The 18,439-nt window shown below is 41.7% G+C and overlaps 1 protein-coding gene across 2 annotated transcripts in view; it reads right to left on the bottom strand.

Moving 5' to 3' along the window:
* The window catches only part of LOC124779165 (serine/threonine-protein phosphatase 6 regulatory ankyrin repeat subunit A-like), a 303,064-nt gene that overhangs the window by 112,753 nt on the left and 171,872 nt on the right, over positions 1-18,439 (bottom strand). For both annotated transcript variants that reach the window (XM_047253694.1, XM_047253693.1), the window contains exon 10: positions 976-1,077. In XM_047253694.1, coding sequence (XP_047109650.1) covers positions 976-1,077 — 102 coding nt within the window. The remainder of the gene's footprint in view (positions 1-975; positions 1,078-18,439) is intronic.

Raw genomic sequence — 18,439 nt, 5'->3', positions numbered from 1 at the left:
GGAGACAACCCAGACAGCAGTGGGATACCAACCTGAAAGTTGCCGACCATACAGCTCAACAGCCACGAGTGATGGCCTGGGGTGCCATTTCTTCTTGTAGCAGGACACCTTTGCTTGCCATCCACAGCACCCTTATAGCACAGTGATCCATTGACAATATTCTAGGTCCCATTTTTTTGCCCTTCATGGCAAGGTATCCTGGGCTTACAGTTCAGCAAGATAATGCCCACCCACACTGGCAAGAACTTCTACTGCTTGGCATTGTGCTTGCCAAATCCTACCTTGGCCAGTAAGACAATCAGCTCTCTCCCCAATTGAGAACCATTGGAACATTATGGGGATTTTGATGATCTAATGTGCCAATTGGACAGAATTTGACACAGTATCCCTCAGGAGGATATCCAACAATCCTATCAATCAATGCCAAGCCGAATAACTGCTTGGATGAGGTAGAGAGGCGGACCAACAAATTATTGACTTGCTCAGTTTGTGAGTCTTTTATTCTTGAATAAATTGTCCACTTTTTCTGAAACTGTAATCATTTGTTTGTACAAGTACATCACATTCAGATAATTTGTTCATGGTATGTCATTTTTTATTTTAGAGTATATTTTTACGTATGACAGCAACTCTGAGACTGCATGAACACTTACATTGGATTGCCTAATGACACAATATGTATCTCTAAATAGTCCTGTAAATATAATGTGGCTAGATAAAAAAATCTACTCACTAAGAGGCAGCAGAAAAAAACATACAAATCATGTGTTTTCCCCAGCCACTGCTTCTTAAGTAGATATTTACTACCCATATTATATTTTCAAACAATGATAATTTTCTAAATGATTGTGGTTGTATGAGATTTTATCAAGATTGGGACATACAATATACATGAACATAAGTAACTTTATCATGAAGATGCATAAGTAAAATGGTAGGCTGGAGCCCAGTCTACAATACATAACTTTCCCTCACCATTGGACTTAATCTCATGTTACTTGCTGAATGAAGTGGAGTCACTCCACATTTATCTGCAATATTTGGGTCAGCACCAGCATTCAGCAACATTTCCAGGACCTACAAAATAAAATTTTCTGAAATTGAGGGTTAAAGTGTGAATAATAAACAAATAAAAATAGCACACAAAAATTAAATAGTAACATTACTTGATATCACAATCCTTGTTACTCCTGCCTCACAATCCTTGTTATGCCTTACTCCTTTTCTGCAACATCAGTTTCTTATAAGTCAAAATTTTCAATTGCTGTTCCCTCCCCTGTCATGCCTATACCTATCGTTCATTTTCTTTACCTTTTCACCACCTATCATCTTTACAATATAACAGCTTGTGTTCTAGAAACCCTGTAATTCATTGTTGGTTTTTTGCTACCTCTCTTATTGTAAATCTGAGAATAAGTTGTGGAGAAATTTATAGAATATTTAGAGTTTAAGGTTTCTTCGTTTGCAACATAAACCAGATTGTTATCTTATGTGGAAGTTCGTGGTATGACATGGGACTGCTGCACTGAGCTGTTTAGTCACTTGACCTGGTGGAGTGAAATGAGAATAATTACTGACGTGAATCAGTGAAGACAGAGAACACAAAGCTTTACTTCCTCTCTGCCACTTTTTACCAGTATTACAGCAGTACAGCATTCTGTTACCTCCTCATTTAACACTACACACTGCCTTATATGTGCATAAAATCACAAACCTCCATGTAAGACAACAACCATGTTTATGTTCAGCTTGGAAAATCTTAAACTCCAAATATTGCAGTTTCTCCAAATTGAGATAGTGAAAAGCCATCAAATCTGTGTCTTCCACACTTATAATAACGGGAGCAGAAATGACTATAGTTCCACTCGAAAAAAATTGTTACTGGTACTAAAGTCTGTAGTCAATACTGCTAAGAGAAGAGACTAGAAGGTGGCTAAGAAGGACCTTCTTTTACTATTCATTTGAACAGAGACAAAGTTACAATACCTTTTATAGCCTACCAGGACTAACATGTGTATCTAAAAAGCAGATTAATTAAAATGCAATTGCAGACTGCACTTGATAGAAGTATATTAAGAAAACGAAAAACAAATCATCCCAATTATTTTACGCTAGGCTGTGAGGGCACCAAAGTTGACATTCTACATCTTGCTTGTACCTTTGGCATGTTTCTACACACCATACAAGCCACTGTATGGTGTGTGGCAGAGGGTACCTTGTACCACTACTACTCATTTGATTTCTGTTCCACTGGCAAATGAAGAGAGGTGAAAATAATTGTCTATATTTCTCTATATGTTCTCTTATCCTGTTTACGTGGTCCTTCAACAAAATGTACACTGATAGCAGCAGAATCATTGTGCAGTCAGCTGCAAATGAAAGTTCTCTAAATTTTTCCAATAATGTTTCACAAAAACAACTTCATCTTCCCTCCAGGCATTCTCATTTGAGTTCATGAGCATTTCTGTAATACTCAAGTCTTGATCAAACCTTCTGGTAAAAAATCTAGAATCATGTCTCCAAATTGTTTTGCTGTTCTCCTTTACTGACCCTGGTGGAGATCCTAAACATTCAGGCAGTACTCAAGAAGAGGTTGCTGCAGTATTCTATGTGCAATCTCCTTGAGAGGTGAGCTACACCTTCCAAAAATTCTCCCAATAATACGAAGCTGACCATTTGTCTTCCATCATATCAATCTTAAGTGCTCGTTCCTGTTGCACAGGAATATTGTCCTCCACTGATGACAATCCATATTTTTTGAGGTTGCACAGGGGCTTTGCTTTAGGCAGTGTATCAAGTGCCAATTGTGTGTAAAAATGTTATGTTGATCAGATGTAATGTGCTTTGCAAGACATTATGCAGATGTGGAAAGATTCTAGCTCTTCATTCTGTGGAGAAATTATTTATTCAATGTCAAATTGATGTGTGGTTGTGTAACATCTGTGACTCAGTACACAGAGGATTGCTGCCCCGTGAGACAGTGAGAGTTAGTACGTATGCTCTGTATGCTTGTAGTGCTTACATGTGTTACTTATATGTGCTTACTAATAAATAGTGTGGAAAACTGTGTCACTATTCTGCTATCACACTGCCAGTACCCCATTTTCCATAGTGGCAACCCCAAATTTCCACTTCACACTGCGATTTTGCTGTTAAGTCGATAATCTGCCATGCCGGTTACACCATCAAGAATGCTGCTGTTACAAACGGCACAACCTCACCATTTTTTTTTTTTTCACAATGTCAAGAACATCTCTCAACAAGTTTTCATAAATTCCACAAACATCCCATGTGCTAAATATTGGCCAAGGCTTGGGCAATACAACAGTGCCAAGCAACATAGCAACAATGCCTTCACTGTTCACCACATCTTCAGATCAACCTCCCATTGTCGCCAGTGGCAAGCAGCAAACTATGCCATGATGATTGTCAACTTTACCAAGTAACTTCACAATAAACATTCCATATTTGACACGAGTGAATCTATTCCTGGCGTTTTTGACAAAAGTGCAGCTGAGAGTCACAGTAAAGAATGGCCAGCCACCTCCATATCAAATATTAATTTACATGCCTTTAATTTTTACATAAGATAAAACATGACATGTTCCAATGTTAGTGATTATGAGCATTAGGATTCTCGCATTAATGACCTGAACCATACAGTGCCACAGTGCTGTTACAGTTGAACAACAATGGCCCATACAATACCACTCTATCATTCCATTCCATCTTCCATCTGCATACAGACTGTGAGATCGAGGTTTACATCACCTTTCAGTACTTCTGCATTCTGATTTTCCAAATCCTGTTCCAACTGTTGTGACTGTGTGCAAGTACCGTGAGGAAGGCTATGACATTACTCATATTCCAGCTGTGTCAGCCATGTCAGACATCACAATCGATTCACTTCCAATCCAGCACCGTAGTTGTCATTTGCATCACCTGCACCCAGCACCAAAACCAACTATGGATGCCGAGAACATATTTTTGACAATCTTGCCTCAGCAAGGTCAGATATCACTGCCTCCTGGTTTGAGTGATGTCACACTTGCATAACATGTGCCATGAATGACAGCACAATCACACAAACTCCATGAAAGGTGAACAGTGGTGCTAGATAGTAAATGGACTACGCCTTCCTTCCTTATGGCACCAGGACCTCATATACACTCTCACACGCATTTTCTGGTGTCTCAGACACCTGACATTGGGAAAGTCATACCTACTGCATTGGACCCAAAACTTCTCACACACGCGGCCATTCTTTAAACAGTCACCTAAGTTCTACGCACATCGCTACATGATGCCGATGCCAGCCATACTGTTGCTCTGCATGGATTCTCCCATGATGTGGTTTGCCCTCAGCAAGTAATTGATGTCAGCCAGTGGCATCATTGGGGAAAACAAGAAGCTTGCCACTCTTCTTAACCACCTCAGAGACAATGCGGACCTTATTAGCAACTTGCTTTAGTATGTTCCAGCCTCTCATAAATGTGAACTTGCCAATGCACTACTGCTACAACAACTGAGCAGCAGCTGCATCCCATCATCAATGAGACTACTTTGGGCAACAGAACGAGATCTTCGCTTTGCTTCCACCTGCGTGTTCTAATTGACTCAATGTTCCTGCCTGAGGGCGTGCTACATACACTTCAGCTCCTAAAACTGCCACATAACATCCAAACAGTGATGCTAGTGCACAAGAAGGCACCGCTGGAGTTTACACTTGGACTCCCTGACAGAATGCAGGCCATATTACAACATCACATTCTAATCAACAACCAACAGCGCTATGCTGCAGTTGATGTCCAGTATGCCAGGTCCTGATTTTGCATGATCCCAGCCGAGCTGCCTCAAACTCTGTGCAGCTGCAGACCACTCAATGATGGCCAGACCAAACTGAACCAGGCTGTGCACCTCGACTCTTCCATCTCGAGCACCTTTCACAGCTCCGGCGGACAACAGTCACCTACCATAACAGCTGAGGTTGTCACCCTCCCAGCTGCCCCCCGTCCGACTCAGTATATAAACAAAAGCTGCATGAGCGAAGTGAATCACATGTTTCCACATCCAACACACAACACTGATACTGATGGTTCCACTCCAGATTTGGGCAGGATGCACAGTGCTGCAGACAACTGTGCACCTACACAAACTAGCTTGATGACCTGATATAGGCATATCAGGCCACTCTGCATAAACAAGACGCCTCTGCACACCACAACAAAACAATGCCAATGCAGTGCTTCAATGGACAGATGGTCCTCTACTATTCATCCATGACAGTTGCCCGCACATGTACTTCCTCACTGATACCGGGTCCAATGGGAGCACTCTACCACCTGCTCTCACACCTGCTACACTGTCACCGTCGCCACTGCAACTGCACACAAGCAATGAAACTGTAATCGCAGTTTCTGGAACTGCACACATCTCTCTCAAATTTGGCACAGATATTCAAATACCTTGGACATTCCCAATGGCTGAGACAGTTGAACCAGTCCTGGGATCCAACTTGCTCTGGCACTACCAGCTACTGCCAGATTTAAATCACTTCCTCCTATTACAAAATGATGGCCTCCATCACACTGCCACCACTTGGCACACCACACAACCTGGAGCTACAAAGCAAAGCACTTTTCAACCAGCTATGCTTAAAGGCAACTGAGTACTCATCATTACATTATGATAATGAGGTCATGTGCCTCACGAATGAGCAGCTATGGAGACGAATCATGGATGCCACTGCATCACTAGATGCAGCACAATGGCATCTCAATGACCTTTGTCATCTCGACACAGATCACTACCATGGTGCTCCTATTATAGACACTTCTAGGTTAGTGAAGTGCCACAACCCCCACTTGAGTGCACTCCTGAGACAATGCTGTCTGATATTAACAGTGATGGCAAATCATGTCATGCCTCACTTCCTGGAATCACTTCACGCTACCCCATTAGACCACATACAATCTGTGCCATGCAGGATAGTACAGTCCAGCACATTATAACCACACCGATCCCCCTGTCCGTCACCCCCAGCTCCCAACAAGCTCAAACTGGCTAATGTTGCAGTGGGGAAACTTTTGTGAGCTGGCATAGTCAGGTCATGAGACAGTGCTTGGACCTCCCCAGTTAAACTAATTTCTACTGGGTACCTACACAGTGACTGTTGCTACCTCAGTGCTCATAAAATCATCAACAGTGACCCCCTTCTGAACTAGCTTGGTTTTTAGCATGTCTAGGTTGGGGCAAAAATTTTCTGCATCGTCACTTGCAAAACACTGTGCCTGCAAATTCCAATTGCAGATAAAGATGTACCAAAAACCATAAAAAATCATGCCATTTGGTCTCTTTGAGTTCCTCTACATCCGTACAGACTTTAAAACAAGGTGCAGACATGGCAAAGATTTCTTCATTGCATACTGTTCAATTTGCCTTTTTGTTATGCCTATCTAAATGATGTCATAATCTTTTTGCAAAATGAGCAAGATCTCAATGACCACCGGCATATTGTCTTCGATAAGTGGCTTTTCATAAAGTCATGACAAATGATGAAAAGTACCAACTTTGGCAACCCTGTGTGACCTTTCTTGGGCATCATGTAACTCATCTGGGGTGCATCCTGCTCCTCAGAAAACTGACCAGATACACCTTCTCCCACATCCCAACAACCACCAAGAGCTGCTTCGGTTTTTAAGGCTCATAAATTTCTACAGGAATCAATTGCCACATGCCACTGAGACTTTGCTACCACTCATCCAAGAATTGCACAGCAAGAATACATCTGGTGAATGTCGTCTCTATTAGAAACTGCAAATGCAAGCAGCCTCTGACAAAATAAAAGATTACATGCCACAATGCTCACCACCCATCACTCAAGGCACATCTAATTATTGCATCTGATACTAACAATTACGCTATCAGTGCTACTTTACAGCAAGTGGTTGGTGGAATCACTCAAGCTTCTCACGATTTTCTCAAGCAAACTTACCATCACCGAAAAATTGGTCCACATTTGAACATGAACTACTAGCTATACATGAAGCAGTTTGTCACTTTCAATATGATGTTGAGGGAACACCACTTATGATATATAAAGACCTTTTCCTATTGGAAGATGCATTTCGCAACCCTTCAATGGATTCTGCACCCGGGACATTACAACACCTAGATTTTGTAGCACAATTCACTGCCTATTTGGGATATGTTGTACTTGCTGATATTGAGGCCGACTGCCTTTCCCGTGTTGCAGCTACCTCTGCCCAGTTGGACTTTAAACGAGTCGCAGATACACAGGCGACAGATGCCGATCTCCACAGCTTGTTTAACAAACCAGACACTGGACCCAGCATGACCAAACAAGTTTTGTGTGATGTTTTGAATGGAAGGGTCCAACCAGTCATCCCAGAACCACTGTAGGACAATTTTTGACCTTCTCCACAACACTGCACATCCGGGCATTAATGCTACCATACGCCTCATCATAGAATGGTTTCTCTGTGCTGACATTATAAATAATTGTACCATGTCGACCAGTACTTGCATTCTCCACTAGCAGGCAAAAACTGGCCACCACACACAGCTCCCCTTTGATAAATTCCCCATTCCAAAGGGACCATTCCAGCACATCCACACTGATATCGTGGGGCCACTCCCCAAATCACAAGGTTACTTTTACATTTTGTCGATCATAGATCATGTGAGATGATGTCTGGAGGCCACACCCATTTCTCATTTACCAGCAGAGCAAAAACTTTCACCAACAACTGGATTTCCAGATTCAGCTGCCTGGCCTCCTTAATGTCAGATCAGGTTTCAGGTTTCACTGTTCGAATCCTGACAGTTCAATGACCTATGCCACATATGTGGATGCCACTGGTTCCACACAACTGCTAACCACCCCAATCCAATGGCCTTGTGGAACGGTAGCTTCGGACAATGAAAGATGCTCTCATGCACTACTCAGAATCATCGGCGGAGGCCCTTCCATGGGTTCTCTTAGTCATTCACGTGGCACATAAAGATGACCTCGACAGGTTGGTTGCCGAAATACTATATGGCAAGCCCCTCACCCTACTTGCTGAATTTGTAGTAAATAAAACATTCCCCACAGACCAGGCCTTACCAGGCTTACTTGCACGCATGTGCACACACATACAAAACATCCACACCGCCCATCATATGAAACAACAAAGTTTTATTCATAAGGACCTGGCCATGTGTTCTCACCTAATGCTAAATACAAATGCAATGAAACCCACCCTACAACGACCATTTGCAGGCCCTTACCGAGTATTGAAAAGGCTTAAAACTGCCACAACAGACAGTCCACACCTCACCACTTCCTATGCATCTGCTAGTCAATTTCCATGATTTTCTGTCTGAGAACATATCCGAAGTTGCATGATACTGATCTCATGATTACCACTACCTACACAGATAGGCAGACAGGTGGAAGCACTATCACATACCGTTTTCCCCACTCCTGTCCCAGCAGAAGTTGACATTGCGGGACTCATTTACCATTTTTTAGCAGACGGTACTCTCACTGTCACCGCTCTGACTTACACCACCACCAGCCCCGTGACATCTCCTGTGGATGCAACAATACAAGGCAATCCCCTCAATGGCACAAGCAATGGATAAAGAGAGAGGAATAAAATGGAGCAATGGAACACATCTAGAAGACTTAGATTTTGTACATAACCTTTGCCTTCTGTCCCATAGCATCAACAAAATGAAAGAGAAACTGGAAGATCTAAAATCTGTGACGAAGAAAGTTGGTTTGAAAATTAATGCCCAAAAAACGTAAGACATGCAGGCAAATGATAACAACACCACATAAAGCTTAAGCTTGGAAGCCAGATAATCGAAAGGGTGGATAAGTTTTACTACCTTGGAAGCATGATTACACCATATGGTGGTGCAACACAGGGCAGTAACACCCTCATCAGCAAAGTCAAAGGCACTTTTACAACTCTCCGATCTACCGGGGTATTGAAGGAAATAAACACTGAGAACTAAATTGCAGATATTTGAAAATAATGTAGAATCCATTCTTTTATATGGATGTGAAACATGGAAAGTGACAAAGCAGCTACTAAGCTGCAGACCTTCAACAACAGATGTCTGAGGAACATCCTGGGAATACAGTCACCAAATGTCATTTTTAATGAAACACTCTGGGAAAGAATCAGCAAGGAGCCAATTGAGCTGCAAATAAAAAGCAGGAAGTGGAGATGGTTAGGACATACACTTACGAGACCAAATGGACATATTGTGAAGGAAGCACTTTATTGGATCCCACAGGGATGACGGCAAAAAGGCAGGCCAAAAATGATGTGGAGATGACCAGTTGAAGATCAGCACAAGGAATAGGATGGGAAGAATTGAAAATACTAGCAGAAGACAGAGCAAGATGGTGATCCTTTGTTGCAGCCATATGCTCCACATAAGCAGTTAAAGGAATTAATAAATAAATCTAGAGCTACTCGTCAGACGAGAAGAAACAGTAGTAGTTTCTGGTGATTTCAGTGTAGATTTCCTGAACAATTTTGACAGGAAATATAAGCTGGAATCATTATTTGGCTGTTACAATCTCATTTATGGGTAAATTTAAAAACTCAAAAACAGCATGAGAGCAGGACCTGATTGTTAACAATTTTATGAACAACGTCCCAAGGCCCATGGAACCCTGTCTGATTCTATATCCAATTCAAGACTGAGTTAGCCCCTCTGTTCACTATAATCTATAGCAGATCCCTCAAACAAAGAACTGTGCACAGTAGTTGGAAGGAAGCATAGGTCACACCTGTCTACAGGAAGGGTAGCAGAAGTGATTCACAAAACTGTCATCCAATATCGTTGACATCCTTATGTTGTAGAATCTTAGATCATATTCTGAGCTCAAACACGATGAGGTATCTTGAACAGAATGACCTTCTCCATGCCAATCAGCACAGATTTCAAAAATTTAGATCATGAGAAACCCAACTCCTACTTTTCCCTCATGACATCCTCAAAGCCAAGGATCATGGCAGTCAGGTAGATGCAGTATTTCTTGGTTTCCAAAAAGCATTTGACTCAGTACCACATCTATGCTTACTATCAAAAGTACAATTATGTGGCATGTTATCTTGAATGGAGAGTTATCGACAGATGTAAAAGTAACTTTGTGTGTATACCAGGGAATAGTGTTAGGTCTCTTGCTGTTCTTGTTGTGTATTAATGGACTTGTGAACAATATTATAGTAACCCCAGAGATTTCCCAAATGATGCAGTTATTTATAACAAAACACGTTCTGAATGAAGTTGTACAAATATTCTGTCAGACCTTGGTAAGATTAATGGTGCAATGAGTGACAACTTGCTTTAAATGTTCAAAATATAAAACAAAAAACAAAAAAACAGTATCCTATGAATACAACATTAGAAAGTCACAGTTGGAATCTGTAAACTCATACAAACAGTTTACAAATATAGCAGTAAAAATACAATTAAATCGCCAGTTGAAGAGATAGAATAATATATTAAAAATGTCGTTCCACAGAACTTTGTGTAACTAGACATAGTACCAACATCTTTCACTGAAATTAATAGAATGATAAAAATTCTAAAACACAAAAGCTCACAAGCTATTGATGGAATTTCAAAGAGAATTCTGAAAAGTTGTTCAGACTTAATAAGTAATGTCCTTAGAAATACATGTAAAGCGTCACTGGCATAGGGACTGTTTCCAGACAGATTAAAGTGTGTTATACAGATTAAAATATGGTGCTGTTAAACCTCCTTATAGAAAAGGTCACAAGAAAGACTTAAAAATTATCATCCAATTTCCTTACTGGTGTGTTTTTCCAGAATATTAAAAAAAAGCAATTTACTCAAGAGTAGTCTCATGTTTCAACAGAAACATCTTACTTTGTATATCACAGCTCGGATACCAAAAGGGTTGCTCCACTGAGAATTCTATTTATACATTCACTCAACAAATATTTCCAGCCTTAGATAATAAAATATCACCAGTTGGTAATTTTTGCGATCTTACCAAGGCTGTTGCTTGCACAGATTACGTTACTTTCTAAGAGAAACTTAAGTTTTATGGAACTGATAGCTTTTCAAAAAACTGGTTTGAATCATACTTGACAGACAGAATGCAAAATGTTATGCTGTATAATTCAAAGAAAGTTTCCAAAGGCAGAAAATTTTTAAGGGCTGGGGAGAAATCCAAAAGCAGTCTGATGAAGTTCAATTATGGGTCCATTCCTACTCCTTATGTATGTGAAATGACCTTCAACTTAACTTTCACCAAGCAGAATTGGTACTTTTTGCACTTGATGCTAGTATTATAATCAATCCCATTACAGAGAAAGTAAAAGAAGAAACTGTTAATGATGTTTTTCAAAGAACCACTGAGTAGTTTTCTGAAAATGGACCCTCCCTTAATTGCAAGGAAACACACTATATTCAGCTCTACACAACAAAATGATGTAGCACATGAACAGGAGTCAGTAAGCAGTGCAGAATTCTCCAAATATTTGGGTGTACATATTGATGAATTCTTGAACTGGAAGAAGCATATTACTGAGCTGCTCATTAAACAGTCAAGCTCAGCTACTGTTGCTCTTAGTATAACTGCTAGTCTTGGGAACAAATGACCGCCCTCCTGACATATTCCACATATTTCCATTCAATAGTGTATTTTGGAGTAATTTTTGATGTAACTCATCACTTACAATGAAACTATTTATTGCACAGAAGCAAGCAGTAAGAATAATACACTCCTGGAAATTGAAATAAGAACACCGTGAATTCATTGTCCCAGGAAGGGGAAACTTTATTGACACATTCCTGGGGTCAGATACATCACATGATCACACTGACAGAACCACAAGCACATAGACACAGGCAACAGAGCATGCACAATGTCGGCACTAGTACAGTGTATATCCAACTTTCGCAGCAATGCAGGCTGCTATTCTCCCATGGAGACGATCGTAGAGATGCTGGATGTAGTCCTGTGGAACGGCTTGCCATGCCATTTCCACCTGGCGCCTCAGTTGGACCAGCGTTCGTGCTGGACGTGCAGACCGCGTGAGACGACGCTTCATCCAGTCCCAAACATGCTCAATGGGGGACAGATCCGGAGATCTTGCTGGCCAGGGTAGTTGACTTACACCTTCTAGAGCACGTTGGGTGGCACGGGATACATGCGGACGTGCATTGTCCTGTTGGAACAGCAGGTTCCCTTGCCGGTCTAGGAATGGTAGAACGATGGGTTCGATGACGGTTTGGATGTACCGTGCACTATTCAGTGTCCCCTCGATGATCACCAGTGGTGTACGGCCAGTGTAGGAGATCGCTCCCCACACCATGATGCCGGGTGTTGGCCCTGTGTGCCTCGGTCGTATGCAGTCCTGATTGTGGCGCTCACCTGCACGGCGCCAAACACGCATACGACCATCATTGGAACCAAGGCAGAAGCGACTGTCATCGCTGAAGACGACACGTCTCCCTTCGTCCCTCCATTCACGCCTGTCGCGACACCACTGGAGGCGGGCTGCACGATGTTGGGGCGTGAGCGGAAGACGGCCTAACGGTGTGCGGGACCGTAGCCCAGCTTCATGGAGACGGTTGCAAATGGTCCTCGCCGATACCCCAGGAGCAACAGTGTCCCTAATTTGCTGGGAAGTGGCGGTGCGGTCCCCTACGGCACTGCGTAGCATTCTACGGTCTTGGCGTGCATCCGTGCGTCGCTGCGGTCCGGTCCCAGGTCGACGGGCACGTGCACCTTCCGCCGACCACTGGCGACAACATCGATGTACTGTGGAGACCTCACGCCCCATGTGTTGAGCAATTCTCCGGTACGTCCACCCGGCCTCCCGCATGCCCACTATACGCCCTCGCTCAAAGTCCGTCAACTGCACCTACGGTTCACGTCCACGCTGTCGCGGCATGCTACCAGTGTTAAAGACTGCGATGGAGCTCCGTATGCCACGGCACACTGGCTGACACTGACGGCAGCGGTGCACAAATGCTGCGCAGCTAGCGCCATTCGACGGCCAACACCGCGGTTCCTGGTGTGTCCGCTGTGCCGTGCGTGTGATCATTGCTTGTACAGCTCTCTCGCAGTGTCCGGAGCAAGTATGGTGGGTCTGACACACCGGTGTCAATGTGTTCTTTTTTCCATTTCCAGGAGTGTATGTGGTGTTAAGCTGCAGTCATCATGTAGGTACTTTTTCAAGAAGTTAGTCATTTTAACTGTACCATCACAATACATATATTTCCTAATGAAATTCATCATAATCAAACAATGGAAACTCATCCAGGTTAGAATATCAGCAATATTAGGAAGGATGGATTGCTACTCACCGTAAAGATCACACACATTGAGTTGTAGACAGGCACAATGAAAAGAGTGTTGCACATTTAGCTTTCAGCCAAATCTTTCTTCACACAAAAAGTACACACATGTTCACACAAGCAAGCAAACCTCAAACACACATGACCGCTATATCCGGTAGCTCGGATTACAGTTCGAGTTGCCGGATATGGCAGTCATGTGCGCTTGAGGTTTGCTTGCTTGTGTGAACATGCGTGTGTGTTCTCTTTTCTGAAGAAAGCTTTGACTGAAAGCTTAATGTGTAACAGTCTTTTTGTTATGCCTGGTTGCAACTAGATGTGTCATCTTTCCTGAAATTTGTCGTAGATAATTCCTCAGAAATTGAGAAGAATACTGATTCCATATCTACAACACTAACGGAAAAAAATGACCTTTATTATGCATCATTAAAGCTGTCAGTGATTCAGAAAGGATTTCAATAGGTAGCAACAAAATTTTTTGATCAATTGCCCAGTTACTACATAATGTCTGACAGGTAGCTAAGCATGTTCTGAATCTGACATAAAAATCATTTCTCAAACAATGGAAACTCCAGGTTGGAATAACAACAATATAAGGAATAGGGTAGATTGCTACTCACAGTAAAGTTGACCAGTTGAGTTACAGTGAGGCAGAATAAAAAGAGTGTACACATGCAGCTAGTGTAACAGCTATTGGCCAAAGCCATCCTCAGCAAAGGAAACAGGCACACATTCACATAAGCAAACACACTTCATGCACAATGACCACCACTGGCTGCTCTGACCGGAAAGCAACTGTCATGTGAATAACAATCTGGAGTGGGGTGGGAAAGGAGGAGGGATCACAGGGTATGGATTGGGGGAGAGAAGAGTGCTGTCTGGCAGAGCGTGCAGGGACTAGAAACTGCTAGGCACATCATCAGGAGGTGGAGTGTGAGGGGGATAAAATGGGGAGTGAGAAAGGAAAATAATTGAGAAGGGGAGAGGAGTAAAAGGATGAGAACAGAAAAGGGGAGGTGTGGAAAAGGAGGGGAGCAGGGAAGAGAAAAGGACAGACAGGTACATTGAAAGAGAGTGGGACACAAAGAGGCTGAGGAAATGTGAGAGGGGAGGAGGTGATAGGATGAGGGACCAGAAACTGTTGGGTGGAGAGTGTGGGGGCAGTAGGTTACCGTAGGTTGAGTCCAACATTATTTCAGGAATGGAGAATTTACTGTAAGAATAACTCCCATCTGTGCAGTTGAGAAAAGCTGGTGGTGGAGGGCAGGATATAAATGGCCTGAGTCGTGAAGCAGCCACTGAAGTCAAGTACATTATGTTCCACTGCATGTTTTGCCATGGGGTGGTCTACTTTTCTTTTGGCCACAGTTGGTGGTGGCTGTTCATCCTGTTGGACAGCTGGTTGGTAGTCATGCCAATATAAAGACCTGTGCAATGGTTGCAGCAGAGCTGGTACACAACATGGCTGCTTTCACAGGTGGCTCAGCCTTAGATGCAGTGAGCCTGTGACAGAATTGGAATAGGGTGTGCTGGGTTGATGGATTGGAAAAGTCATCATTTCTCCTGGACAATTACTTCTATTCCAAGTACAAATTTTTATTTCATAGCTGTAGGCTATACAGAAGAATGCAAAAACTGGTAGAAGCCGACCTCGGGGAAGATCAGTATGGATTCCAGAGAAATTTAGGAACAGGCAAGGCAATACTGACCCTACGACTTCTCGTAAGAAGAAAGGATAAGAAAAGGCAAACCTACATTTAGAGCATTCATAGACTTAGAGAAACCTTTTGACTATGTTGACTGGAATACTGTCTTTCTAATTCTAAAGGTGGCAGGAATAAAATACAGGGAGCGAAAGGCTATTTACAATTTTTACATGGACCAAATGGCAGTTCTAACAGACGAGGGGCAGGGAAGGGAAGCACTGGTTGAGAAGGGAGTGAGACAGGGTTGTAAACTATCTGCCATGTTATTCAATCTGTATATCGAGCAAGCAGTAAAGGGAACCAAAGAAAAATTTGGTGTACAAATTAAAGTCCAGGGAAAAGAAATAAAAACTTTGAGGTTTGCCGATTACATTGTAATTCTGTCAAGAGACAGCAAATGACTTGGAAGAGCAGTTGAATGGAATGGACAGTGTCTTAACATCAAGAAAAGCAAAATGAGGATAATGGAATGCATTCGATTTAAATCAGATGATGCTGAAAGAATTAGATTAGGAAACAAGACACTTAAAGAAGTAGATGAGTTTTGCTATTCAGGAAGCAAAATAACTGATGATGGTTGAAGCAGGGAGGATATAAAATGTAGACTAACAATGGCAAGAAAAGTGTTTCTGGAGAAGAGAAATTTCTTAACATCATGTATAGATTTAAGTATCAGGAAGTCCTTTCTGAAAGTATTTGTATGGAGTGGAGCCATGTATGGAAGTGAAACATGGGTGATAAACAGTTTAGACAAGAAGAGAATAGAAGCTTTTGAAATGTGATGCTACAGAAGAATGCTGAAGATTAGATGGGCAGATCAAGTAACTAATGAGGAGGCACTGGGGAGAAAAGAAGTTTGTGGTACAACCAGACTAAAAGAAGGGATCGGTTGGTAGGACATGTTCTGAGGTATCAAGGGATCACCAATTTAGCGTTGGAGGGAAGTGTGGGTGGTAAAAGTCATAGAGGAAGACCAAGAGATGAATATAGTAAGCAGGTTCAGAGGGATGTAGGTTGCAGTAGTTATTCAGAGATGAAGAGGCTTGCACAGGATAGAGTAGCATGGAGAGCGGCATCCAACTCGTCTTTGGACTGAAGACCACAACAACAACAACAACAACAACTGTAAGTTGCATCCCTGTGCAGTTGTGCTCGACTTGGAGGTAAGCTGGATGGAATCCTGGTGGTGGATGAAATTTTCACTGCCGACAAGACAAGTAGAGATGGTGGTGTAAAGTTTTGCTTTTTGAGAGGAGTAGGCTATGTGCTGGCACTGGGTTTCATCCTCTCCCTTCAATTCACCCACATCACCACTAAAGCAACGCTACACTTTACAACCACTCGTCACAGTCATGCATATGTATCAGATACACACTTGATACTTCACAACATGTAGGAGGAAGGCAACAACAAATCACTTCCACTAGGAGCTTGACATAAGCAGCAGTCTCCTCTAAATCGACTCATTCCACATCACTTCAATAAAAAAAATTGTTCAAATTATCTGCAGAACATGTAACTAACTAAAAGTAATAAATGCTTTCCTCTTCTTTACTGTACACAGAAATCACTGTATCTGGAAGCAATCATTTCTGTGACTTTTTCTCTCACATTTTTAAAATGGAACTCTTTTTCTATATTTATTTAGTTGTAGTTACACACTAGAAATCTTTATATTTGTAGGAAATAGCAATAGTTTCAGTATTGTTGCGTATTGTGGGGTTTAAGTCTTCAACAGGTTGAACACAAGCATTCTGCAGAGTAATTAGAATCCCCAACCCTCACAACTTCGAAATTAAATCACAATCATGCTTTATTGCATACTATCTTAACAACTTACCTGAGTACAATTGTTTGACAGTATTGTGAGAGATAATACAAGCATATACATCAAAATAACTTCCAGTCATGCAGAACAATTAATATTGTTTTCAGTCAATAACTATTCGCAGCTCAAAGTGGAATCCAATACTGCAGCAGGCTTAATTCTGCAGTATTTTAATGAAAACAAACTAAAATTAAACACAAATAAATCTGTCTATATTGAATTTGATCTTGGGAGGAAAAAACTCATGAAAACCAAATCTTAATTGGTGACGAATACATTAAAAAACAATTCTCGACCAAATTTCTTGGCCTGACACTTGATGCAGAGTTAAACTGGTCTGATCATGTGAATGATATTTGCAAAAAGCTATGTACTACCATATATGTCCTAAGAAAACTGACACCTTTTTGTAACATCACCACTCTGAGGCAAATATATTTTGCACTATTTGAATTCCATCTAAGCTATGGGATAGAGGTATGGGGATCCAGCAGTAAAGGTAATATGAGAAGTATACTTATCTTACAAAAGAAGGCACTTAGAACTATGGGAAAGAAATGTGCCAGGGAGTCCTGCAGAAATTTGTTTAAAGAATTTAAAATACTAATTGTTCATAACCCGTATGTGCTGAAGATAATCTTTATGGCAGTAAACAGTAACAAAACACTTGTTGTTGTTGTTGTTGTGGTCTTCACTCCTGAGACTGGTTTGATGCAGCTCTCCATGCTACTCTATCCTGTGCAAGCTTCTTCATCTCCCAGTACCTACTGCAACCTACATCCTTCTGAATCTGCTTAGTGTATTCATCTCTTGGTCTCCCTCTACGATTTTTACCCTCCACGCTGCCCTCCAATGCTAAATTTGTGATCCCTTGATGGCTCAAAACATGTCCTACCAACCAATCCCTTCTTCTAGTCAAGTTGTGCCACAAACTTCTCTTCTCCCCAATCCTATTTAATACCTCCTCATTAGTTACGTGATATACCCACCTTATCTTCAGCATTCTTCTGTAGCACCACATTTCGAAAGCTTCTATTCTCTTCTTGTCCATACTAGTTATCGTCCATGTTTCACTTCCATACATGGCTACACTCCATAGAAATACTTTCAGAAATGACTTCCTAACACTATACTCGATGTTAACAAATTTCTCTTCTTCAGAAACGATTTCCTTGCCATTGCCAGTCTACATTTTATATCCTCTCTACTTCGACCATCATCAGTTATTTTACTCCCTAAATAGCAAAACTCCTTTACTACTTTAAGTGTCTCATTTCCTAATCTAATTCCCTCAGCATCACCCGATTTAATTTGACTACATTCCATTATCCTCGTTTTGCTTTTGTTGATGTTCATCTTATATCCTCCTTTCAAGACACTGTCCATTCTGTTCAACTGCTCTTCCAAGTCCTTTGCTGTCTCTGACAGAATTACAATGTCATTGGCAAACCTCAAGGTTTTTACTTCCTCTCCATGAATTTTAATACCTACTCTGAATTTTTCTTTTGTTTCCTTTACTGCTTGCTCAATATACAGATTGAAT

Source organism: Schistocerca piceifrons, chromosome 1, assembly GCF_021461385.2.
Source record: "Schistocerca piceifrons isolate TAMUIC-IGC-003096 chromosome 1, iqSchPice1.1, whole genome shotgun sequence".
Lineage (NCBI taxonomy): Eukaryota > Metazoa > Arthropoda > Insecta > Orthoptera > Acrididae > Schistocerca > Schistocerca piceifrons.
This window is presented reverse-complemented; position numbering and strand designations above follow the sequence as displayed.